The sequence below is a fragment of the Nelusetta ayraudi genome, unplaced genomic scaffold (assembly GCF_046127955.1).
Source record: "Nelusetta ayraudi isolate G7.1 ecotype Tasmania unplaced genomic scaffold, CSIRO-AGI_Nayr_v1 ptg000015l, whole genome shotgun sequence".
In the NCBI taxonomy this organism is placed as follows: Eukaryota; Metazoa; Chordata; class Actinopteri; order Tetraodontiformes; family Monacanthidae; genus Nelusetta; species Nelusetta ayraudi.
Genome location: NW_027466065.1, coordinates 2335690 through 2361780, shown reverse-complemented (window position 1 = coordinate 2361780; position 26091 = coordinate 2335690). Strand labels below are relative to the sequence as shown.

The 26091-nt window shown below is 46.4% G+C and overlaps 1 protein-coding gene across 4 annotated transcripts; it reads right to left on the bottom strand.

The window, feature by feature from the left end:
• Positions 1-328: 328 nt before the first annotated feature.
• On the bottom strand, positions 329-25405 carry syt14a (synaptotagmin XIVa). Of its 4 annotated transcripts, none has more exons than XM_076023428.1 (9): positions 25261-25405; positions 19270-19317; positions 14919-15071; positions 13161-13394; positions 8890-9170; positions 8079-8528; positions 6655-6844; positions 5897-5953; positions 329-1601 (listed from the first exon to the last, which is right to left on the bottom strand). In XM_076023428.1, exons 1-9 carry the CDS (start codon positions 25271-25273, stop codon positions 1288-1290), a joined length of 1740 nt encoding a protein of 579 aa, XP_075879543.1. In that variant the 5' UTR covers positions 25274-25405; the 3' UTR covers positions 329-1287. The 4 variants fall into 4 exon arrangements, with proteins under 4 accessions (XP_075879543.1, XP_075879544.1, XP_075879545.1 ...); XM_076023429.1 differs by having other exon boundaries at positions 8899-9170; positions 25261-25403; XM_076023430.1 differs by lacking the exon at positions 5897-5953 and having other exon boundaries at positions 25261-25402.
• Between the last annotated feature and the right edge of the window lie 686 nt (positions 25406-26091).

The window sequence follows — 26091 nt, the reverse complement described above, 5'->3', positions numbered from 1 at the left end:
CATGTCATCTGTGTGTGAAAGAAAGTGAGAAGGTGGCCACAGCTTCTTTTTTTTTTTTTTTGTCAAAACTAAACTCTGGAGATTTTCCTGCTCTGTTCACACTGTAAGCCTGAATTCTCAGTTCCAATTTAAACGTGACTCCTCGTGTAATTCTCTGAATGTCACACCCGTGTCAAGCTCCAGTGTAAAAGAGAAATATATTGCACTGAAAATAATGAATATTTACAGCTATTTTCTGGCGGTTTGCAATTTTATCGACACTGTACCGGAAATAAATGTCCAATCTGTACCCACCAACCCTGGAGGTGGCCCATATCTTTTTCGGGGGGGTGGGGGGGGGGGGGGGGTGGCGTTGGTGTTCTGAGTTCCATATGGTTTGTGCTGCTGTCATTGCAAATAGATAGGATATCAGTCACATCTAAGCAAAAAGACAGTGGTGAACCCTGCGTTGGCAGTGTGAGCGCACCTTCCAGCCACCACACTGTCAGTATCTCCACCTTACGCTTCTACAGAGCACCTCTGAAGTTTCAAGACACGTGCCCTCACAAAAAGTGGCTGTGGTCAAGTAGTTGTCAAGCTTGAGTCGCGTTCAAGTCAAAGTTGAAACGGTGGATAAACGTCCGACACGGCTGAATCTCCCCGACACAATGTCAACACAATGTCTTCCATAATGTCTGAATGTAATTGGTGAATTTCCAATGTGGTAATAGGTAAAGTTTGTGTTGGTGACATTTAGGAGTAAAATGTCATTAAAAGATGTGTGTGGACTTGGGTTGATTGCATGAGCAGTGATGGCAGTTTGACACTTGAGGCCTTGAGAACAGTCTAGGTAGACATAAAGGGATAGTAGTGGGTTCTTTCGTTTTAGGTCTAAGGCCTTACCAACACTGAATCGAAGTAAACAGGAAAAGGAGGTCATCGCTTTGCCAAAGCTTCTTGGATCGCCGAATCGAAGATTGCCCAAAAATGTTCTGGGAAACCTCGGCAGCACAGCTTTCAAATGATTCATCCCAAGTGTCAACAATTCCAATTTAAGAAATGACAATCGGAATACGGGTAGGCAGTAGCTGACAATGAAAATAAGTGTTGGTGCAGGTCTTACGTTGGGGTTGGGGCCACCTACACACACTAAGGCAATTTTGAAAAAAAAAACTAAATAAAACAATGACCACTTGCCATTGTGTGACTTCACAAACAACGATGAAGAATGACTGATGCCTTGCCAAGGGGTCTTATCTGAGGCAGACTATCGTCTTCTTGTGTGGCTGGATGGGGAACAGCTCGCTGTTAGGAGTCCAACAGACTGTGCCAGCGGCAAACCTGCTGTCCTTTGGACTCCTTCATCTGAGTCCAGTGGGTGAGCTCCTCCTCGCCGGAGCTGTTGAGGCCCAGCGAAATCCAGCCGATCATCTCCTTCCGTTTCATGCTGCGCTTGTTGTAGATGGAGAGGATGAGCGTGACGTCCGACAGCTGGAACAGTGCTACCTGGAAGACGAAGGTCTCCTTGTAGGTGGGGTTGGGCTGACCGCGGCAGATGGACGTCTTGCATTTGGACATCTCATGACCCATGGAGTTCAGCAGGGTCAGTTTAACATATGTATCTGCGCAGGGAGAGGCGGAGAGCTCGATCAGAGCAATAAAAAAAGACTTCTGAGTCATTGAGAAGCCTGTGCTTTGGCGTCCGCCAGTGTTTCCCGCCCTTTCTTTTGGCAAGTTTATGCAAAGGCACGGGGTACCCCAATTCTTGTTGAGTTAAAGAGTGATGTGTTTGGCTAAAGACATCACTCTTTAAATGAAGAATTCTTCAAGGGGACACTTCCAATTGAGATTTCACTTAGTTTGATGGAACCAATGGCGTAAGGACTGCTAACCTTCAGCGTATTAACAAAGGCTAACTTTAGCATCACGTCTTTATCACAAACTCCACAGTCCAGCGGCACTTTTTTCGCGCTCTAGTGGCTGTTCTGGGTTGGATCACTGGATTTATAAGAGCACATCGACACCCACTTTGCATGCAGTTTGCGGCAATGAAAAAAAAAAAAAGAAAAACCCACTTGATTCGATTTGAATTTCTATAAGACAGTTGCACTTAGTTGGATAGTTTGACAGTGGATTCCCACCCTGAAACAGGTCACATCCACAAAGGCAATTGGGCAGGTATCCTGCAACTCTCCAGTCTCTCTCCAGTGTTTTCCCTTTGAATTAAAGGTGTTCCCGACCGCTGCGGCGTTCTTTAGCCAGCGGCAAAGTGTGACATGCCCCCCCCCCCCCCGACGGAGCGTGCGCTGATGCGAAAGATCATGACCGCATCGGATGCTGTTTTCTCTTGATCACGAGGCGCCGCCGCTCTTCCAGATAACAGAGCCAGAACTCAAAGGGCGCAAGTAACCTTGGTGTTGTTGCTACGCAACTACCGCCAGACAAACCTGAAGTAAGGGGATACCGTTGTGAGGAGAAATAAGTTGGTGGTGCGCCTTGCCCGTGCTTAGAGGCCAAGGAGGTCTGTTCTGAGGACGCAGGAATGAAGGCACCGCATTGTGGAGGAGCCCCAGGAGACGCTATTATTTTCTCTGACTGTGACATCACTTTAGTGTCAGAACAATTACAGACTAGAGGAGCCCAGAGCAGCGTCCCAAACCAAGATCACTCCATGTCACGCGAGTCCACTAAAGACAACATTGTGCCTGTGTGTGTGAGTGTTTGTATGCACAAGGGGGAGGTGGTTGAAAAATCTGCATTCTGACCAAAAAATTTTAAAAAAAAATATCGGAATTTTGCGTAATTCTTATAATTTCCCACAATGAGTTCATCAGATACGGCATGAAAACTCAAATCCAGCTCTGTAGATCTGCATTATGAAAGAAGATCAAATTACATTATCAGCATTCAAGGATTTAGATGGAGCGCAGAGTGGAGATATTTCCACTAATCTTTCTCCGTGTCACATTTCCAGCTTTCTCCCCTCTGGCTTTATCCGTCTGCTTTATGTAAATCAGCTGGTAACACCTCCCCCCTCCGCCTTCCCCCCGCCCCCCAAAAAAGCCCCAACCCGAAATGATTCCAAATACAACTCATTTATTTTCCCCTAAAAGAGGAAACGGGAGGGGATAAAAGAACAACGCCGCCATTATGGGGTGATTCAGCATTCACTTCCCTTATTCACTCCTCATCCCGGCGCAGGGATCACGACGTAAACTGAAGCCACGGATCCGGCTGAAAGTGAAGGAGGCGAGACTCGGCAATCACAATGGCTCTTTGAGAGTGTTTCGCCCCTCCGTCTGCAACCACCACTCCGTGATAATGCCGCGCATTATGTCCCTGTCTAAGGGGGGAGAATGAGGAATGAATTGCCGGGCTCTTTCATGCCGTCGAGTGCCAGCTGCCTTCCAACGCCTCGCTCACCGCCTCAAATCACACATTCAGTTGCTCCCTTTGACATAAAAGCACAGTGGAAAAAATGGCCCTGATTTCTTTTTTGACTGCGGCTGAAAAGGCTCCGCCGAGCTCTGGATGTCTTAAGTGGTCAGTGACGGCGATGCGCGGCTCCCAGGCAATTGTCGCCGAATGAGAGGGGCTGCAGCTGATGATTAACTTGACTCGTCGGCTCGGCGCCGCAAAAGTGACGGAAAAGCGGCTTTTGGGGAGTGGGGGGGGGGGCGAGGGGATTCGGGCCGGGGGAGGGGCTCGGCAACATTCACCGCACTCCTGCGCGCTAAGTCAATCAAGGCCTTCATAAGCGCAACGAGGATCCTCGCACAATTTCGCCCGAGGATTTATTTTGTTTAGCGTTTACCAGATGTGACTTTTTGTCCTAAATGTAATTTGGAAACTATACAGATTTGGGAAGTGGGGGGGGGGGGGGGGGGGGGCAGGGTGGGGGGCTATTCAGGAGAGCACAAACAATGTTAAAATCTGGCTGCTGTCATTAGTCACAGACAGACGCGGATATTAGCGGGGGGGGGGGGGGGGGGGGGCATTACAGGCGGTGTTGCACAAAAAAAAATGATTATAGTCGGTCTGACTTTACACACAAGGAAGTGTGACAAATGAATGTCACAAAAATGCAAAATACAAGATGTTTTTATTCAAAATTCCTCAGATCCTCAAAAATCGGTGTTTTGAAACACTTAATCCTGGAGGACATCACAAGCTTGTCAGCCGATGAGAAAGAGAAAGTTCGGGGGGGGGGGACTCAACTTTTCAACCAAACTTATAAATAATAGAAAAAAGTAGGTCCAACTGAAGTTGTACTTTATCAGGTTTCACAGAGTCCGACTAGCCAATCACATGAAGAGACTGTGAGTCGATTTGACTCCTACATGTCGACCAATGCGGACTGGTCAATGTACAGAGCAACAGCCCCCCACAGTCACCTCGTGAATGCACGGCAGAAAGAAACGACATGGAACAGTTGCGTGGCAAGATCCAGGAAACCCTGCCACTGTTTATTGCTAATTATGCTAACCTGTGGAAGAAGCGTTTGGTTTGTGATATAATGGGTCAAAACTGTAGCGAGGTCGGCGTACGAACCGGGTGAAACTGGCTGACGTACTTCCTCTCGTGCTTGTATACGAGGAGACACAGAGTCAGTGTGTTTGTCAGTGTGTTTGTCTGCTCCATGGATGTCGGTTCTCCGCTTCATCGCATACATCTTGCTCGCTCGTGCGCGACAAACATAGCTGGAGAACCCGGCGGCATGCCAGACTGCGCTGTTTAGATGTGACGCCGGCGGTCGGTCGATGAACGGCGTCTCCCCAAGCTGGCCGGCAGCCACCGAGCGCGGCGGGCTGAGCGAGCGCAACTTGCGAGTGGTGGAGAGGTAACACAAGACACGGGCGGCTGCTAAGAGGGCGGCATGCACGACAGCAAGCACAAGATGCAAGACGAATGTTCACCACAGTGACCTGCTTTCCTCATGGATGGACGGTCCAACGTGTCATCATCAATAGAACTGGGTTTGTTTGGTTCCCTTTGCAGAAATTCAGAGCCGGGAAAACGTTCGCCGTAGTTTGGCGTAACACAGATTACTGACCTGATAACTTGTTCTTTTATGGATTAAAAACATGTAAAGCTCTTAAAGGCCCAAGTGTCTAGCATTTACAGGGATATAAGGTAAAGAACTGAATAGAAAATACATATGTATGTAGATATGTAGTATATGGAGATAGTTGCAGGAAGTCGCTAATAATAAAGAGCTATTCTGTTTTTATGAACTAAAAACAAAAAAACATAAGCCTAGATGCTAAGGGTGGGAGAAAAAAAAAAAGATTCACATTAGTATCGCCATTTTTGTTTTACGAGTTTTAAAGCGATTTTTGTTTTTGTTCAAAAATTGTTTTTTTTTTTCAAATTCAAATGCTTCATTGGAAAAAGTTGCCATTTTTGTCCGGCAGAGGGTGAAATGTTTTTATTCAACTGTTCTTTGAAAACGTTCCGTTCATTATCATAATCACTCAACTGTTTCACTGGTGTTAAAAATGCAGACTAAAAATCGAAAAAAATCGGCAATATCGTAGAATCGCAATTTAAATCGAATCGGCATCCCAAAAAAAAAAAAAATCGTAGAAGAATCGAATCGGGAGAAAAGCATCTCGTCCCAGCCCTACTAGATACTACTAAATCTTATACACTAGGCCTTTAAATGTTTTTAGCTTCCTTCAAGTGTTGAAAATTGCTTCTTGTTCATTGGACTGACATAAAAGTCGCTGTCAATGCTGTCAAATTTTCTTCATTCTTAATATAAACACATAAACATAAACAGGTTTTAATATTATTAATAAATTGACCATCGCGATGACCAGAAACTTTGATTGCGTCCATCCATAAGGATAGCATGGAAAGGTAGGAGAACGTCAACAGGGTAGCACTTCACCAGGCGGAAGAGACAGAGACTCACCTCTGATAATGTAAACCTGGCCACCTATTAAGTGTTTTAGGCAACAGAACAGTCCATCTGACAACAAGGGTTGGACAGCAGTAAGAAAAAAAACAAGGGACCAAGATGTCAAAAAGGAAGTAGGGGGAGAGAGTTTCAGGTGCAGACCACCAGGCAGAGGATGCAAGGGAGGAGGGGAGAAAGAGAGAGAAACAGCACAACGTCGCTCAAAGTTCAACAAGAGGCACGTTTTGTTTGAACTTGCTGCTGGGCTCCCGGAGCCACACCGGGAATCATGGGAGAACAAGGATCAGACCACAGGAAAAGAGAAGAGCAGGCAGTGCAATTGATGACGAGCTGTGCGTCGTTTAAATTAGCTAATTCTTCCAGAGTTGTTTTAAAAAGAAATACCTCCGACTGTTTCTATATTATCCTTGTTGCAAAACTTGCACATTTTGGCAAGTTTTTTTTTCTCCTCGTACCTCTGAAGAATCCCTTTTTCAGAATTCAAATATAACTGTCAAGGTCAGCACTAATGCCTACATGCCAGAAGATCAAGCTTTAGCATTATGCTACACATGCTACATGCAGTTAGTTCCTTAGTAAAACAAAAAAACACGTTTGATGGATTTTCTTTTCTTTCTTTTTTTTTTTTAATGAAAACGAACAACCGCAGGTGAAAAATCCATAAAATTGCACAAAATACTTTCCATAATTCCGTAGGCTTTTTTTTCGTTTTGCTGCAGCCGAGACTGAAACGCACTACTGAGAGTACTTACTGGGTGGCTTGTTGGCGGCCAGGTTTTTGAAGTGGATGCCTTTGATGATCTCCACCGAGAGGCGCCCCGTGGTGGCGTTGTACAAGAGGCCCACGAGGATCTCCGGCGTGGAGGCCTGGCTGACCGACGGGAAAGAGGAGGCGCTCTCACTGCAGGTCATGTCCGAGAGACTCACCTGGGATTCGCTGCCCTGAAAAAGCGAGGGGGAAAAAAACAATAAAGATTTAAAAAAAAAAGAAAAAATGATACGATCAATGAGGTGCAGATTGACTGGTTTTCATCGGGGAGCAGTGTGAAGCCAACCTGTCAGAAAAATGGCAGCAAAGAGAGAAGAAAAAGGTTTTCTAAAGTTTGTTTTGCACCGATTTGGAAATTCATAATGACGAAACAAGAGTTTGGCCCAAAACCAGGCTGAAAAAAACCCTCCTTTGATCGTCAGAAAAGGGCTGCATGATTAACAGTAAAAAAAAAAAAAAAAAAAAAAAAATTGCGATCTCGATTCACACTGACAGCAATCTCATTTCTGAATGCCGACAATTCTGTTGAATGTTTTTTTGATCATCAGCGTCAGAAAGTGTTGCCGATTTTTCCCAGTGGCCACTCGAGGTACTGCAGCAAAACAATCCCATTGGCCCAAAAAGCATTTTTCCCATAAACCGCAATACAAAAATAAACAGCTTTAAAACGGCTGATTGGACGACTGTGACCCGAAATGCAATTCATAGCAAATCGTTCTATAGTACATTTTTCAGTCATGGTTTTTTAGTTGTGGATGACTGATAAAAATGATACAGGCCAGAAAATCACCAGTAAAGAGTTTATTTCCAACGTGACATCACAACGTCGTCTGTGCTGTGTCTCAGCTCGTTCTGATTGGCTGCGTCCTGACGAGAAGACGACGAAAGTCAAAAGAACGTTACATGGAAAGAGTGTTTTGGCTTAATCGCAGTACCGCAAGGAAACACAACATATTGACACAACCACCTCAAACATTAGTACAGAGCACACTTTGGCAAAGCTAAAAAGACTCACTGAAGCCTGAAAATGTTGACCGACTTGTGTACTCAGCAAAGAACCTTTAATGAGTTGGCAACAGAAGAAATTACCATGCTTAATTCTACTTTTGAGTAGGTTTAGGAAGCATGTCTACCTTTCTCATCTTGTTCAAAGAGACTGCTGCGTATTAGTTTGATGTTGTTTTTTTTATTGTCAGATGTTGTGCTTACGACTGTTCCTACTGATGACCAGAGTTGATGTGCCAATCTCGCAAGAAGCACTATTATATACATTTTGTTCTGTTCTTTTGTTACAGACAATATGTGTCAAATATTTGTTTTGGAAAAAAAATAATCGTGAGAGAATCGTGATCTCAATTAAAAACAAAAATAAATTGCGATTCCCATTTTTTCCAGAATCCGACTCACCGGCAGGGCGCAGCACGGCTCCAGGATGACGGGGACGGACATCTTGCCCTGGAGGTTGAGCTTGGTGAGGTAGAACACCTTCTCGCCCAGCACCTTCTCCTTCTTCATGCGGCGCATGCTGTAGAGGCGGAAGCGGACGGCGTAGTTGCCGATCATCTCCGACTCCACGCTGCTGAAGCGGAAGGTCTCGGTGAAGATTGGGCAGGGGCCCCTCTGGGCGCCCGTCTTGGCCCTCTGCTTCTTGGTGGGCAGCAGCACCAGGTGCACCTGCCAGGAGATGTTGCCGGTGCGCTTGAGTGCCGGGAGCTCGCTCGCCGCCATCACCGTCACCTCCAGCGTCTGGTCGTCCGAGTCGAAGTTGAAGACCACGTCCAGGGTGCCGTATTTGGTGGCCGGATCCGGTTCGTAGCCTTTGAGCAGCTGCGCCGCCGATCCACCAGCCGACATGTCCTGAGGAGACCAACCAGCTGGAGTTGAAAGTCGCGGAAGAGTCAACTTGACGTGTCTTCTGACCAGAGGTTGGTTACATTGTTACAACATGCAAATAAACGAGAGTACTCAGAGTATCAAAGCTCTTAAAAATGATCAGGTCAGTTCATTTTTTCATTTTTGCTTAATTATCAACAAATAACAAAATAATTATTTTTTTTTACTTTTCTTTTTACCCAAGTACCTTTCTGAACCGGAACTTTCTCACTTTTACTTGTGTCTAGGTGTTGAATCAGTACTTTCACTTTTTTTCACGCCAGCATCTGTACTTTTACAGTACAGAATGTCAATACTTTTGACACCTCTGGTCCTGACGCCACACCTTGATTACCTCCGGGCTCAGGACGGCCGTGCTGTCGCTGGGGACGTCCTCCTCGTAGCCCTTGTTGAGGTAGCTCTCCGTCTCGGGGCCGTCGCTGGCCTCGCTGGGACACTTGCCAAAGGACAGGCGGGGACTCCCGCTGCCGTGGGACAGGTCGCACTTGGCGTCTCCCAGGTCGGACAGCGTGCAGGACATCCTGGGGGAGCCGTTCTCGTCCTGGTAGGGGGGCGGCTGGAGCTCGTCCAGCGGAGGGGTTCGCCTCATCCTCTGGATGCAGTTGGCTGAGAGAGGCGGAGCAAAGGGCAAAGGGTGGGGACGTCCAGTTGTTACTGTGTCTTTTAATGGCATCACCAATAAAGCAAGATAATTGTGTATTATAGAAAAAAGTGAGGCATTCCAAAGAGGCAGTCAGTAGATTCTGTAAAGAAAATACTAACAATATTGATTCCACACTTTTATTTCTGAAAGAATAAAAGCATCACTTCACTGCTAAATGATACGCAGCAAGCCCACCAAAACAAACCCATCCCCTGCACATCCTCTTTTACAATTCAATGTCAAAAACAACAACAACAAAAAAAAAAAAAACTCTGCTTTTGTTTATGACGATGACGACAATCAGCCAAAGCAAGGCAGCAGTGAACTCGGTGACTGCAGGCTTCCGTTCCTGACAGTGTAAACTCCAAAGTGAAGTCAGCCTCCGGTTCACAGCTCGAGCGCCGCGTCTGAGCGCAGCTTTAATGAGCCGCTGTTGACAACTTCAAACACAGCTCCTCCTGTAGGCAGTGCGAGCGTCTCTAAAAAGCGGCAGGCAGCATGTGTAAGGGTAATGGACTGTGTGTTTAACGAAAGAATATATTTCAAAATGCAGAGGAGTTTTGAATAAGACGTGACAAGACGCAACATGAATCCGAAATGCAAAAAGGGAGGAAAAACAGATAGATAATAATCAAACATAAAACCAAACAGGTTTGGTTGATGAAGAACATCGTGCTCATCTCGGGCTGCTTAATAATTATTTTATTTGACAATGTTCTGCTACCAGTCAGACATGCTGCGAAGACAAAATAGGAACTCTGTAAATACTTAACAGAAGTTAAACTGCACACTACAAATTGTGTGCCGACTATAAACACAACGCTTTCCTTCTGGTTCCCTTTCCGGACTGCAGCTTATTAAAAATTCAAATCTGTTATAGCGCCTGAAGGTCTCACCTCAACGGCAGAAATGAGAACAATTCAAGGCTCTACCTTTCAGGGATAATGTGTCACTCAGGATGTTCTCAGTGCTTTTATTTTGGTGGTAACCTTTCAATAAAACATGAGACGCATCCCATTTAAAGTGACCTAAACCGAAATACCTCTTGGTTTTGCACCCATTTCATCCCTCTCACCTTTCTAAATGATTTAGTCGCCCAGCAGGCAGAGACTCGGCGTCTCTTTGCTGGCACCTTTTCTTTCTCTCTTTTTTTATTGGAGAAACCCTGAATAGTGTTGTTGGCTGTTTTCTGCAATCCGTCTCCTCTTGTCCAATCTGGATTCACAAAGACTGAGGCAGCCGGTGCTAATACTCCCTGAGAGACACCACCAAGCGTTAGAACTTTCAATCTCTTTCAAAAAAGAAAAAAATAAAGAAAACAAAGGCATGGAAAAAATATTTGGAGGGCAAAAAGGAAAAAATAAATAAATAAATACACACACACACACACACACACACACACACACACACACACACACACACATATATAAAAAAAAACACTCCTATTCTTCTACAACTTTTGGAAAAAGCCCACACCATCGTCACGTAACTCCGGCTTTGCTCTCGAGTTGCTCAAACTTTCACTCTTAGTAAAATCACTTAGACGTTACCTCAAAGTGGTGCGTAACGGTAGCGGGGGAGGGAAAGCAGTCTCGAGCAAGTGTCATGGAGGGCCTGATAAAAGGAGGGAATCCATTCTGGCTTTTTCGCCGCTGAGCCGGGGGCGGCCGACTCGACGGAAGCCGCTGTGTGTAAAAGCGCGGCTCTTTTCTCCAGCCCCGCTAATTGGGAACGTTCCCCCCACCAAACCCCCTCACCCGGCGTGACGCGACGCCGCCTGTGTTAAATTGCAGAAGCTACCTGCCCTTTCCGCCGCTCCTGAAAGTCAGGGAGGGAATAAAATAAGGGTTAAAAGTTGGTCCAGAACAGAAGGAATGTTTCCTGCGTCTCCCCGTGTACCGTGCTGAAAGTGACCACAAAAAACTATTTCAAAAATATATACTGTATACATGAATATAAATTAAATAAAAGGACAAAAACACTCATTTTAAGTTAAAATAAATAAATAAAATAAATACATTCACTGAATGGATTGAGTCTGACTAGTACGGAAGCGCATTGCAGCCATCCTAGAAAAAAAAAAAAAAATAGGGCTCAGTATCACGCTTTAACGTGATACTTTCAAGTATTTACGTGATACTTTTCACGTTATAACGGTGACAGCAATGCGCTTCCGTAGACTGGGTAGCGTTGCTGCCATAACCACCAGACATCAGTGCAGCGTCCTGCCAAGCAATATCGCCCCCCTCCGGGTGGCCACGGTACTGCAGCCTCAGGTGCATGCGCCTAATCGTTCATCAGTTTTCACTCCGGCTTCACACTTGCTATTTTCGGCCATGCTGTGTGGCGGCACCGGGGCAGTGGATCTGTGTGATGTGATGTGTGAGTCTGCAGCCGCGGTTTAGCTCTGGTGTGACATGACGTCGGTATTGCAGGCGGCAGTCAAGAACCATCATGGCGAAAACAATCAATTCCGTGCGGCAAATTTTGCAGCTTTAACTTGTTTTACTCCCTCGTTCAGTGTGATTTCAATGATCATCATCGCGGCTGAAGACAACACTGACCCTTCAGGAGTCAGGCAGCAATTAAAGGGCAGTCTTTTTACTAATGGGGGACAGAAACACGTCATGCACTATTTATCCCTGAGCTACACATTCAAGCATCACTTTAAATAGATTCTGTCAGACACTGGCTCGGAAACCCACTGTCTTATGTAACACAAAGCTCAGTTCAGATGTGATTCACTCACCGAGGACCCTGACAAAGACAAAGCTGTTGTTGTCTTGGGGAAAACTTTTGTCTTTGTACTTATTTTTGTGTTTGAATCCCTCCTTGGGACACTACCATCTCCCAGCGTAAACGTTATCCACGACTTTAACTTTTAGTCTTGATTCCTGTAACGTAGCCTTGTATGATTAATTATTCTTCCTCAAAAAAAAATCTGCTCTCTCTCTCTCTCTCTCACAGGGCAACACATTTAGCCCTGTGTTTTCAGCCTCCTGCTAGAACCGATGATTTGCTGGGTCTTTCACACGTCTGAAAGAGGACAACGTCTCGGTGGGTGGAACACCTGGCTAACCTGGATGCTCACCTGGAAGCACCATTAGAGGTCACTGATTTCCAAAACGGTGCGTTTTAGGACAGACTTTCCAAAAAGTAGATGAGGGAAGGATTTTTCTCACTTCCGCGGAAATGAGCTCACGTCGTCGTGACGGATGGAGATCAGAGGGATCCGAGCAGGTCAGCGCCGGTGTTCTCCTGCCACTCGGGCCATTGAAAGGAAAAGAAAGAGCAGAGAAATCAGAGCGCGCCTTCCAACCACGGGGGTAAACGCCCTGTGATGGAGACTGTGGCAGATGGGAAACAGAGACGCATGCCCAAAGAAAAAAAAAAAGAAAAAGAAAAAAAAGGGGCCGAGCAAGAGAAAAGAAGGAGAAGGAGAGGTGTGAGGCTGTGCAAATTATGCAGACAGTTGACTGTTTCACAACACTCCCACGGAGAGTGCACAGAGCGGGAGCTGCGCTTTGATCACCTCTGTGGATCAACTGACAGTGTGTGTCAGTTGCGCGCGAGTTATTTGCGGAATTGGGTTGGGGGTGCGGCAGAAGTCTGTACTTTTGACTCCGGCTCACTGCGGGGATAAAGAGGGTGGAGGGAGGGAGGAGATATCTGCATACAATATGGGATGCGCGACGTGCAACATCTTGAGGTGCAATTAAGGCACTTTGTGGGCGTTGGGGTGGGGGGGGTGGGGGTTGGAGACGATCCGTCGGCGCCGGTTAAGCAGGAGGAGCAGAGAAGCGGAAATTTCTCTAATTGGGTGATGTTCGTTGTTGTGGCTTTTTTTTTTTTTTTTTTTTGCGTGCCTGTGTTGTTGTATTTTTTGGGTTGTTTTTTTTTTTGCAACCTCCCTCCCTCTCCCGCCCACCCGCCGCTACTCCCAGACAACCTACCGTCGTCGGCCGAGGCTTCGCTGCTGTAGCCGGCGTAATCGGCGCCCAGGGGGCTGTACTTGTGGTGCCGGCTCTCCCAGCTGAAACCCGCCGCCTGCTTGATGCTGCCCACCATCCTGGCAGCCCCCCGGAGGCCCTGCGAGCGGCTGACCGCCTCCTGGTACTGGCCCATCACCTCGTCCTCGCTGTCCGACGACGAGCCCTGCAGATCGGCGTCGGCGTAGGCCGCCTTATCTGCAAGGGCAACAGAGGGGAAACAGTTTAATTGAACTCTTGGTTAAAAAAAAAAAAAAAGGTCTGGGCGCGTCCAAAGTTTAAAACGCATCGGCGGATCTAAAAAGTTGACATTTTGCGAGTGGCTAAAAATAGCAGGAGGAGCGCCGCTGTCCAGAGTGACATTTTCAAAAAGGTCAAAATGAGACAAATGTCAGCTGTTTCTCTGAGATAAAGCGAGAAGTCGTACTCCTTTAAGATTTTACTACGTATGGAGGTTTTTTTTTTACAGGTCAGATTAAAAAGGAAAATTTAAAGGCCCAGTGCGGTGCATTTTAAAGGGATCCGCTGGAGCGGGAAATAAATAAATACAGGGAAATAAATACAGTATCTATTTGTGTTTTTTTGCAGCATATGAGGACAAAAAAATTGTTACATGCCTTTCCCCAAAATAAGGTTAGAGATTGAAAAATACACATGAAGAATCAATGGCTGGGGGAAAAAAAATGATCGACTGTCAATCAACTGAAGCCATCAGCATCAATGGCACAGGCTGATCAAGTTGAGCTACAAATGCTGAATTTTTTTTATTTTGTCCCATCACCAGTGCTGTCGTGGAGCCGTGCCCATGTTCACATACATTATGCAACCAAGTGCCTCATTATGCAACGGTGGTGATATGTTGGCAGACCATCAAGAAAACGTATTAATATGTTGTGTAACGCAAATGAAGAGCAGCAGCTCTCTCGGCCATTTAGTCAGGCCACGGCTGCACAACGCGGCAGCCGTCACTTTGACATCAATCGACGGGTTTTGCCAGCATTTGATCCGTTAGGGCTACGAATGTGCAACAGTGATGGTGACAAGAGCACAAAACAGATTTTTTTTTTTTTGTTTTTTCTTTAAAAAGAAGAAGAAATCACAGATGGTTAAATAAAGTCAACATATGAACAAGCCAAACTAAACTAATAGATATACTATTAAATATGTCTATTCCTATTACGCCACTTTAGTCGGTCTGCTTGAATCACTCAACTGCCACACCATCAGTTGCATTGACATACTTTGTCCAGCAGATGGCAGCACTGCTTTAAAATAACCTTTGCTGCGTGTGAAGCCGAAAAGTTCTCTAAGCTGTGAAAGCTTGTGCGTGCTCCCTTTACATTTAGCGGGGGTTTTACGTTTAGGGTTTAAATTTAAATTATCATTCTATCCAAAAAAAACAACAACAACAACAACTATTAGTGCGATTGCATTCTTTCTAGGTGGCTACCAGGCGGCTCCTGAGGGAAGACAATTCCAAGCGCAGGCTCCCTGGAGCCTCCAACCTTTCAAAGCCGCTGAGGCCCCGCAGGCAGGTGAGGCGTAAACACGGCCACATCTCTCAGTGACAGTAATCCCCACAGCGGCAGAGAAAAGGCCAACGCCGGGTGGAGAAGGTCCCCAGGCGGAGGACCACGGGGGCCTCATGCTGCTGCTGCTGCTGCTGCTGCTTGTGCCGGTCAGTCGTGTGAAGTAGGTGGGGGCGTTCCACCGGCAGCCTACCTTGCAAATCGGACTTTTTCCTGAAGTCATCGAGGCACTGGAGGCTCCCCGGGTTCTCCAGCGCCAGCTTGTTGCTAAGGTACCAGAAGAGGAGCGTCATGAGGATGATGAAGAGGCCGATGGCGGTCAGAAAGCCCAGCACCTCTGGAGAGACTGAGACACGGAAGCTCAGGTTACACGGGTTTATTTTTTTTTTTTTCCAAATTAAAGGTCCAGTTTGTAAAATTTGGCTTGATTTAGGATTTTTTTATATTGAGAAAAGCTCAACATGCTGCCCATAAATACAATAATAAAAGTGTAAAGTTGCAGTACAAAAAAGTCATTTGGTTTTTCCTACCCTCAGAACAGTTCTCATGTATATATAAGAATATACACAGAGCAATAAGGGTCTTGCTCTTGCTTTTCTACTGGCACGGAAGTTAAATATCAGTCAGGCAGGTGATCAGCTGCCTGCTTGCAGAAACAGCTGTTTTTATTTTTTGCAGTGTTTCAGCTCGAACATTGTCTGGGTTGCACACAATACCACATGCTACTCTCTATTAAGCTTTTCCTTCTTCTCCTCTCCCATTTCCTGTTCATCTTCTTCTTCTCCTTCCTCCTCCTCCTCTCCTACATCGCCGCCCCGGTTAGTGGCCCCCCGCAGGCGGAGGCAGCGGCACAGGGAGCTTTTCAAATGCACAACCTGACCGACGCCGGGTTTTGTGACCCATTTTCTGTTTAAAGAAAAAAAAAAAGGGCCAGCCTCACACAGATGGGAGAGGCGCAGGCAGGTAATTGGCCAGAGACAGCGAGACGCATGCGAAGGAGAGCTCCACAACCTGTTGGTCGCCATAGCAACAGGTACGAAGGCGCAACATCACTCCAGACAAACGGAAGGGGGAAGAAGTCGCTGCTGAAGGCACCAACATTTTGTTTGGTTTCCCCAACATCAGATGTCAGGACAGGAAGCGACTGTATGAGTGTAATAAAGTCTGTTTGTGACGTCGGGGAGTCAGAACAAGAACAGAACAACAGTGTTCAGGTGGAGGTGCCAGAACCAGGTGGTGGCATTCAGAAAAAAACTACCACAGTCTGTTAAAGTTGCTTCAAGATTTGGGCTTTAAACACTCACAGGTGCTTTTATCCAAGTTCCAAATGTCAAATGAGTCTTACGTAAACCGAAGCGAGTGACTGAATCATGATGCAGCTTCATTTTCAGAGACGGACGGACAGACAAACACACACACAAACTAATAAGACTTCATCAAACAGAGAACAGTGTGTGTGTGTGTGTGTGTGTGTGTGTGTGTAGGGAGGGGGGCTGGCTGATGACTCACAGGAACATTTAACAACAATAACAGATGGTTACACAAGAGACTCGCGCGACAAAGAGATAATGTGCGAAAATAAAATGTGGGAAAGCTCGTGATGATTGGAAAATGCGGCAGACTCCTCAATGAGGCTCTGCAATGTGAGTTTGTTTTGGGGTTTGTTTGTTTTTTTAACAAGTTTCAAATCCTACATGAGATATTAAATCTGGCTGCCGTTAAATTCCAAACTCTTACGATGTAGACACAATGGCTTGAGTGGATACAGTCTCACTGAACAGGAGGTAATGGGTTTTTTCTCCGTGTTTTTTTTCCAAAAATCACAAATAATTTCAAGTAGAATCAGTGGCTCCGACATCCTCTTCATGTTGTCAGTAAATAATAATTCTAGCGTTGGTTATTATGTTATCTTGGTGTCAACAAAAAAAACAAAAAACTAGGCTCTCTGCAGACGCCTCACGCCTCCTCCAACACAAGCAGGTGGCACCAAGGACACAGCAGGAACAACTACGTGTCCCACAATGCCGAGGGGCAGCCGCAGGTCCCATAGGAAGGGCAGGAGGATGTTGCTGGGCAAAAAAAAAAAAAGAAAAAAAAAGATGACATTGGGGCTGCTCGGCTGACCTTGTTGCCATGGTCACACACTGATCAAGGTTTGATTTTTGTTGTTCTATTATCAACAAAAAAAAAAGAAGAAATGAGAAGAAAATCATTTTTGAATGCGGAACGTTAGCTGCATTAATTAGCCACTGCATAAATACAGTCAAAAATAACGCCAACAAACTGACCTTTTTTCAGGCTCCGCTGGATTTGGTTTTCATGAGCAGCTCATTTTAATTATCCCTCTTATTCATTTATTTACCAATAAACCCTGTGCTTATGCACGTTACTGTGCACAGCATTGTGCTTAAAGTCGACAGCTTTCCTGATTTTATCGCGAGCCTGAGGGGCTGCGGGACAATGACGCTTGTTGACATTTTGTTGTCGTTTTGCGTTTTCATTGTGTTTCCCGTGTCTCTCCCCCTCTCTCCCTCTATTGTCTCCTGCTGCATTTACATGGATACAGTTGCCACGTTGGCTGGATGATTGTCGGAAAGGATGAACAAAAAAAAAAAAAAATGAAAAATACATCTCTGAACCACAAAGACACCCACACACTCCACAGGCAGACCAGAAGCACTCTCACCAGCACTCCCATACACACTCCCACACTAGCCGAGGCAGCAACACTTGACAGGACACACACACACACACACACATACAGCAGCTGACGTGGGTTCATCCACGTCCTGCCTGAGCTGATTAATGGAAATGGGGCCATGATGACATGATTTCAGCCCTAATTGATGCGGAAATATTTTTTTTTTTTTTTTTTAGAAATATGTCTTTGACAATTCTGCAACTGGGTTGCTTTAACTCAGACTCTGTCAGCTCATAAATATACATACAAACCAGTATATGTATGTATATACCAGCGGTGGGACGTCAGGACCAGCAAGGCCTTCTCTGCTGGCCTAACTATACTTAGAAAAAGTCAATTTCTCGGTCTGTTCTGTTCACGTCGTGTAATATCCACTTGGATGCGTTGCTTCCATTGTCGTATATTCCGGTAGAGTTTTTATCCAATCAGATTTCAGCTAGCTTGTGTTGCCAGGTGCCGTGAAATCTGCCTTAGGCCAACTGAACCGACATAGCAGGCTCCTGTCCGCTGTTAGTGAACGGACCTCAGCTAGAGGCGATAGCCAATCAGACCTCGAGCCTGCGATGCCGTGGCCAGCGAGCTGGCCTTGCGCTGAACTTCACAAGTATGTGTCCTGTGATTGGATAAGAACCTGAGAACCTTACAGACTGAACTCAACCTGGAGATCCGGCGTCCACCACAGCGAACCCACGACGGTTGAAGGAGAATGTGAAGGTTCAGTTGCCGAATCATCTGCAATCTAAAATGTAAATCTAAAGTGTTGAAGTGTTTAATAACTTTATCGTTCAACAGTTTTGGTCCCTCATACGAATCGGTGGCAATGTGCAGTTTATTGGACCAGTTTGGACAAGCGGTTAAACTCAGAGTGCACTTTTGGTGGACAGTATCCGCGGCCTTCTTAAGGTCCTTACACTTACACTGGCAAGAGACCAATTACGATTGAAATGATCTGGAAACAATGTTTTGTTCGACAGGGTCAACTACTATATGAAGGAGATGTAATGTTTAGTGTCAAATTGAGGGTAATATGAGGTGTATTATTTTAAAGCGGCCTAAATGTGATGTCACTGATGGCCTAGGTGTGAAATGCACGGCCCGCCACTGATGTATCCATATATATATATACATTATTGTCACTACGATATTACTGTCACCAACAGTCACTACAATGTCTTTAAGATCACCTTGTCTAATATTACCTTTTTGAGAATAAGCACGCTGCACGTTTAGGGAAATGTGAAGAGTGTGAGAACGTTCACATTCTGAACACGTGGGACGCTAAGCTGCGAACTGAGAACGTTCTTGATCCGATGTAAAAGTTTATCCAGCGAATCAAACAAAGCATCGGCGCGATTTTCCCTCGACTGAACAATTTTACAGCGCTACGCCGCACATGAGGCGTGGGGAGAGGATGCAAACGAGGACGGGCAGGAACTGGCGAGACGGGGAGGGGGAACGGCTGATCTTCCCACTCAGCCGCCACGGTTCGCGCTCACGTCCAGTGAGCGGAACCGATCGGCCGCGATGAGCAACTCGTTTCCGCGCCGCTCAGAGGAGGCGAACAGATCAGAAAATGAGCATGCGAGTACGTTTCCGCCTGGGGGAAACACACACACACACACACACACACACACACACACACACACACACACACACACACACACACACACACACACACACACACACACACACACACACACACACGGAGGTGAGAGCATACGCACATGCGCGGGCGCAAAGGACAGCTCAACGGTGACAAACCAGGGTGAGGAAGGTGGAGGGGTAGGGGAAGGGTCAAAGGTGAACCCTGCTCCCCGGAGCTCTGATCTGCAGCGCCCCCTACCTTTTCTGACGCAGATCAGCTCATGAACTCCACAGTTGCGCTCGCCACCTGGAAACAGGACAGTGCAGTTTCAATGACGGAGGAAATGCAAAAAGGCGGGAAAAACGACAAAAACCAACGACGATGACGACAACGGCAACAACAACAACAACAACAAAATGAGTGTCATGGAAACACAGTTACACGGACAGGGCGGGACAAAAATCACACAGACAAGGACGACGCAGATATAAAAGACAGTGGCAGAGAGCAGGTGGCACAGTCAGTGCAAAAGCTTCTTCTTCTTCTCCTCCTTCTTCTTTTTAATAATCAGCCTGTTTTTTTCCCTTCCACTACACGCAGTATGAGTCCGACTTGGATTTTCCAGAACTAGCAAGCTTCCAGACAGTGACTGGAATTTACAGGCCGCCGTATTCACACTTCCACTCATCAGCCCTGCAGCAGCAGCAGCAGCAGCAGCAGCAGCAGCAGCAGCAGCAGCAGCAGCCGCCGCCTCTGGGATGTGACAACAGGTTGAGGTCTTAAACAGACTTTGGCTACCGAGGTTTTAACAGCCCAGAGAGAAACACGCACGGAAGCAAGTGATGCTGATGCTCAAAATGGAGTTAAAAAATGACTTAGGGGATCAAATACCGGGCTAGCTAATCCATTCTGCAGAAATTCTCTGCATGTTATTGCATTACCACTTCTCATTACTTCTGCGACTTATTATTATATTTAAATGACGCTAATGTTGACCTGCTGTTACAGAGAAAACGGTCTGAACCAGCAAACAGCTGCAAGCTGCTGAAAACAGACTCCTGATCAGGTGGCCTGGCCACCCAAACCGGCAAAAAAGGGCGAGGACGTTGTCGTGGTTGGAAACGTAGGCGTGCGTCTTCCAACATCACGGCATTCGGAAGCGGCGGCCGTGGAAGGAAGGACGGGAGGAAGGAAGGAGGGAAGGAAAGAAGGAAGGATAGAAGGAAGGCAGGAGCGACTTTCTGCCGGAAGCCGAGTTCTTTTCCGGCAGCTGTGTGTGGGAGGAAGCTCTCAGTCAGCTCCTTCACTTCTCACTCACTCTCTCACACACACACACACACACACTTGTCAAAAATAACATTTTCTTGCTTGCGCTCTTGAACGATCCCTCGTTCACTTGACACAACGGTCTGGACATTTGAAGGAGATTAAAACACCAAAAATCTTCAGAGTCCATAATTTATGAGCACAAGCGGCGAGTCCGCCGACCTCCCTCCGCTGCCATCCGTCACACCGTGCTTCAAAAAAACATCTCTGCATTAGTAATCAGAGCGAAGGGGGCTGAATATTTTCTGTGGACGCTGTGTGAAACGGTTTTTCGGCGACAACTCGCTCCCCGTGTGTTGCCAAAGCGAACTCTCCAGCAGCGATGAAAGTCCATGAAAGTTTTTTTTTTTTTCTCTCTCTTTGGTTAAATTTACTTCCATAAACGTGTCTGCAGCCTCTTTCTCAGCCTCCTCCGTCGTGTCTGGGTTCAGGGGGAGGGCGACCGACTGCAGCCGTGAAAACGGAGGACATTGACCTGACAGCCGTTGGACTGGTTGGCGTTTGCTGCCGTGGCAATGAAAACCCACAGAGGCAGGCTGCCGAGGTTCCGAACTGGGATATTTTCCAAATATGCCGTGCCACCGTTTATTTACGCAGGCTTAAAAAGAACTTCTAAAAGCCCGGTTTAAAGCGAGTTTCACCGCGACTGTGCCGCCGCTTCAACTCAGTTTCCTGTCACGTGACGGTCGCCGGCGTGCGGAGGCCTGGCGCTCCGCCACGTTGACGCTAACGAGGGATGAACGTCGGGACGGCTCGCTCGGGGCTAAACCAATTAGCCGGGGGAGGATGTCGTACGTCAAAGATTAGCCGGCTTAGCCGACGCCTCGCCCGCAAGCTCGTGACGTAGCGGCGGGCGGCAGCAGCGTGCCCAGACCCGTGAGGACGGACGCTAAGAACTCTGGGAAGTCACGTCAGCCTGCTCTCTGCCCAGCAGCAGCAGCAGCAGCAGCTGCAGCAGCAGCAGCAGCAGCCTCGTTTCTGCGAGTCGCAAATTATTTAGAAGGTATTACGCAAATTTTCAGGCCTTTGCTTTTTTAAATCCAGCCTCCAAATGAGTTAGGGGCTGGGGGTGTGGTTACTAACTTGGAAGAGATGACAAACCGGTCGTGTTTGTGCTTGTGTTTCACTACCTGTCAAGTAACAAAAAAATATGAAGAGAAGCTGAGAGTGGATCTTAAGTCCTCGGCAGAGAAGAGACAGGAGCTCTCCGCCAAAATAAAATGACTTAACATAGATGTTAATGTAAAAACAACTCAAAATCATCGACAATCTTAAACATCGTGAGATCCACCTGCTGCTGGTTGTTGCTGTAACTGTTATGTTGTCTGGCAACACTGCTGTTTGCCGCGTTGTGTTGTGTCTCCGGATGTGAGCCAGTGCTCCGTTTGTCCTGATGGGACCACAGGGTGTTGGTTTTTTTTTCTTCAAAATCATCAAGTCCTGCTCCAACTGCAAAACGATGACGAAAGCAAAGATATCTCACAGAGCGGAGAAGAGGACGGTCGCTGTGATCACTGTGCCCATTCAGCATCCACTACAGCCAGCTATACGGTTGGTTTTTTTTTGTTCAGCAATATAAAATAATGGGAAGGGGCTTGGGTGCATCAGCAGCTTTTGCTAATCGCCAATTGTTATCCTCATTAAGACTGACGGCCACTCCGTTGTCTGTCTGCCGGTCTGCCTGGCCCAGTTGGATTTACAGCCCAGAACTGCAGCACTTTCGCTTGGATTCACTTAGGAGAAATTTATAGCCCTCTGTGCCACAATGCCTCATGGCTAATGTTAGCACAAATGCGGCGTAGACGCTCGGGCCATTATTGTCTTGTATCCTGTTTGGTGCGCCGCGCAGACAATAATGTATGGACAGCAAGAGCAGCAGCAGCAGCAGCCAGGAGAAAGAGCCGCAGGCTTCGTGACAGACTAATATTTCTGACCTTTTACATTTTATTCGAATCAACAACATGCGCGGTCTTACAATAAATAAAACACTCGTCTATTTGTTAAGAGGAGAAAATGCACCACCACACCACAGGGGGGCACTCTCCCAGGTCAGGGACCACACCCCCTCTGCCCTCTGAAACCACTTTGGTTTTTTTGTCCCATTTAAAACACATTAGAAGTCCAACAAAGCGGCAGTTTTGGCAGGAAACTAAAAGCCATTGTTTTACCAGGATGCGGCAAACAGAGGGCTAAAGCTGCTGTATCTCGATCATGTGACAATGCACATTTGGAATCTACTCTGAAACTGCTTCTAGGACTTTTAAAAATGAATGTAAAAGAAAAAGCAAAACACGCAATGCAATCATGATGATCATGTTTCTATGTATACATGTATCTAACACACCATGTTTCCATCGCAGAACATCTCGCTGCAGAACACACACACACACACACACACACACACACACACACACACACACACACACACACACACACACACACACACACACACACACACACACACACACACACACACCAGCGCCAAGTTGGGACGCTTTCAATCTGCTGGCAGGGCATAAAAAAAAAATGAAATTAAAAAAACAGGCTGAACCAGGATTAGAAATCCGTTTGGGCCTGTGTGATCAATCTCCAGCCTGCCACACAAAGCTCCATCCCAGAGTCAAACACTGGCCCAGACCCAGTGATGCTGAGGCACCGCCTGAAAGAAACATTTCTTTTTTTCAGACAACATTAGATTTTTTTTTTTTTCTGGGTTCGTATTATTTATTTGCGTTTGTCCTTCTTTTCATATTCTGTCGCAGTCACTTAAACAAAACAAAAAAAAAGGGCGTTCATGTGGCGCCGAGCTTAGCGGCGTCACTTGGTGATCCTTTGACAGAGCGCCTGCTGCGGGTATCCAATTGAGGGGATTAGGAGGCACTGATGTATTTGGTATTTAGCGCGGCACGCACTGGTGGCGAGGTTTTAGGGATGATGACTCACGTGACCATGGGAATTAGCTCGTCCGCCGAACTGAATGTCAACAAATGCAAAGCGCCATCTAAAATGTGATCGTGCAAGGGAGGAGCTCGTTGGGACAAAAAAAAAAAAAAAAAAAAAAAGGTTAAGTTCAGTTTTTGCAAAAACTTTAAAAAATCATAAATTGTTCCACGATTCCGAAGCCGGTGATAATCTACAACACTTAACATCACACCGTCGGGCCGAGACCACACAGCCGGTTTGATCCGGCTCGGGCTCGGGTTGCTGCAGGTGTTAGCCAGCGCCGCAGCCGCTCCATTAAGTCTCAGACCAGTCAACGAGCACTGAGGGAAATAAAATAATGCTGACTGTGATCACTGCCTCCTTCAGGAAATGGCACTTTGCTGCTGACTAATGTGGTGGGAAGTTGAGGCCGCTGGACAACTCAGGCAAGGTGTGGCTCCCTGGGAGGAGGGAGGAGCACAGGCGGGATGCTGCAGCTAGTAGGGTCCAAGACCAGGTTGAATTTTCTGTTTAGGTTTGTCTTTTTTTTAAATTCTAAATTGAAAAAAAGAATACATGTAGAAACAATTGAACATTTAAAAATTATCTGAAAATAAAAGTACAGAAAATAGACCCAAGCACTAAAAATGAAAAAAGTGCAAATAATGAATAAATAATCAATAGTATACTTAATATAATAAGAGGACAACGTAACTAATTACTGAAGTTCTTCAATCGAAAGACAAGAGATGAACACAAGCCAGTGTGTTGTAGCTCATCACAGTGCAGTCTTATTGGAAAAGCCCAGAGGCTCAGTGTGGCCTCATGTCTGGTCTATTTGCCTAGTTTACTGAAGGAACTGGCACTGTGCTGGTTTCTAGAGGTGAACCCTGCTGGCCTGTATTACTTACTGCACATTTCACACCAAAAGTTGAAAAATGTCAAAACTCCGCAAGGCCAGCATGATCAAACGACTCACTTCGTCCTAAACATCACGCCGCCGGGCCATAGAAAGGCAGCAAAGAGGAAGAAAAGGAAGGCGGATTGACTGTGGAAAAGCGTGGCATGCACCAAGTTGGACCAAATCAAACCACAGCGCTGGTGGAAACACTTACATAACGGCCTTCTTGGCAATAAAACAATAAACCAGCGCTCATCAGTGTTATGTAAATGTTATATGATGCTCCATGCTGCCTGATTGTAATACCGAAATGTTCCCAAATGCATGTTGATCTGACGCAAACCAGTGCACCGTTGACCCATTTGCAATTGCATTCAAAGTGCACTATGCATTCAGGCGCGGCGCGGCGCGTATTATGATTTTCAAACAGATAAAGTGAGCACCTAAGCTGCTTACATGCTGCAAAGTTATATAAGCACAGGAGGGAGTTTAAAATAAATAAATAAAAAAAAATATTAAGGTGGACAGATAGAAACACAAAGCAGCTGATGAGCAGTGCAAATACTGGACAAAGGGCAGAGGTACACAGCAATAACAAGCAACAAACACATGAGTCTATCAATACACCTGCAACCGGTGAAACCCATCTAACGTGCAGTTTAGACAAGTTTATTGTTATTCCTTTTTATAAATCCAAGTATTGACCCAACAACAGCGAGGCTAAAACAACAGAAACACAGTATCCGCGACCGAAACTACCAGGGGACGCCGTCTTAGTTCGCTTCCGCCCCGGTAGCTGTCCGCTCAGCACCGCCGACACCGGCTCGCCGAGCCGCCGCCAGCTCAAGTCACACCCACCCGGCAGCGAGAGGAGCTCGACAAAATGTGATTTACTCCCGAACTTTAAACGGAGGGGGGGGGACGGACGAGACGAGACCCCCGGTTCTCCCCACCTAGCCGCCGCCGCCACCACCACCACCACCACCACCTACGACCCTTCATTCAGCTACGCTCGGACCAGTGGCAGAGTCCGGGATTCGGCGGCGGACACCGGAGGAAGTTAATTAGGAGCGGAGCGGAGCCGTAATTGGCCTACTTACCATCAATCGCCATGATGCTCTGTTTTGGGCTGCCGCCACAGCAGCCGCTGAAGAAGGTGGAGCCGCCCACCGGAGCACACGACACGGGTGGGGGGGTATTCCTGAGATGGTACGGTCCACGAGCCGGAAGTTTACCTCATTGGGTACCCGCAGAATTATGGATGTCAAATTAACCGTATCGGAAAAAAGAAAGAAAAAAAAAAAAAAAAAAAAAGTTTCACCAACCATTAATTAGCAAAGGGGGCTGAGGATTAAAGAACGTGTGTGTTTGTTTTTGTTATGTTCGTGTTTTGCGATGATTAAAATAAGAGCAATGCCACACCTGTCACACCTGCCACACCTTTGTTGACGGAGGTAGACTGACTGATTTCCTGAGTCACATAAAAGGAAGTACGGTGGCCGAGAGCGCCTATTTTGGTCATGTACACCACACCATCAGGGGAAAAAAGTTTAATAGAATGTCACCATACTGCGCATTTGATGTCATTTGAGACCACAGTGGTGCACTGACGCTGTTATGCAACTAGCAAGGTGCTAATGAAAGCTAGCTCTGTCCAGCAGAATGGATGTGAAAATTCGGAAATATTGACTGACAAACCTGAAATACATTTTCGTCATTCTTAAAAACAGAAGAAAAAAAAGTACACACGATTTAAGATATTTTCAGGAAACTAAAAGCTTTATAGCTAAACTGAACTTCATGTCCCCACTCCAGCTTAGTTGTCAATTAGATGCCACTATTGACAAATCAAAAGTTAACTATAGTATGCTGCATAAAATGTGTAAGTCTGCATATCCCATGCACTTTAATTGCTGTATTATGAGCATATG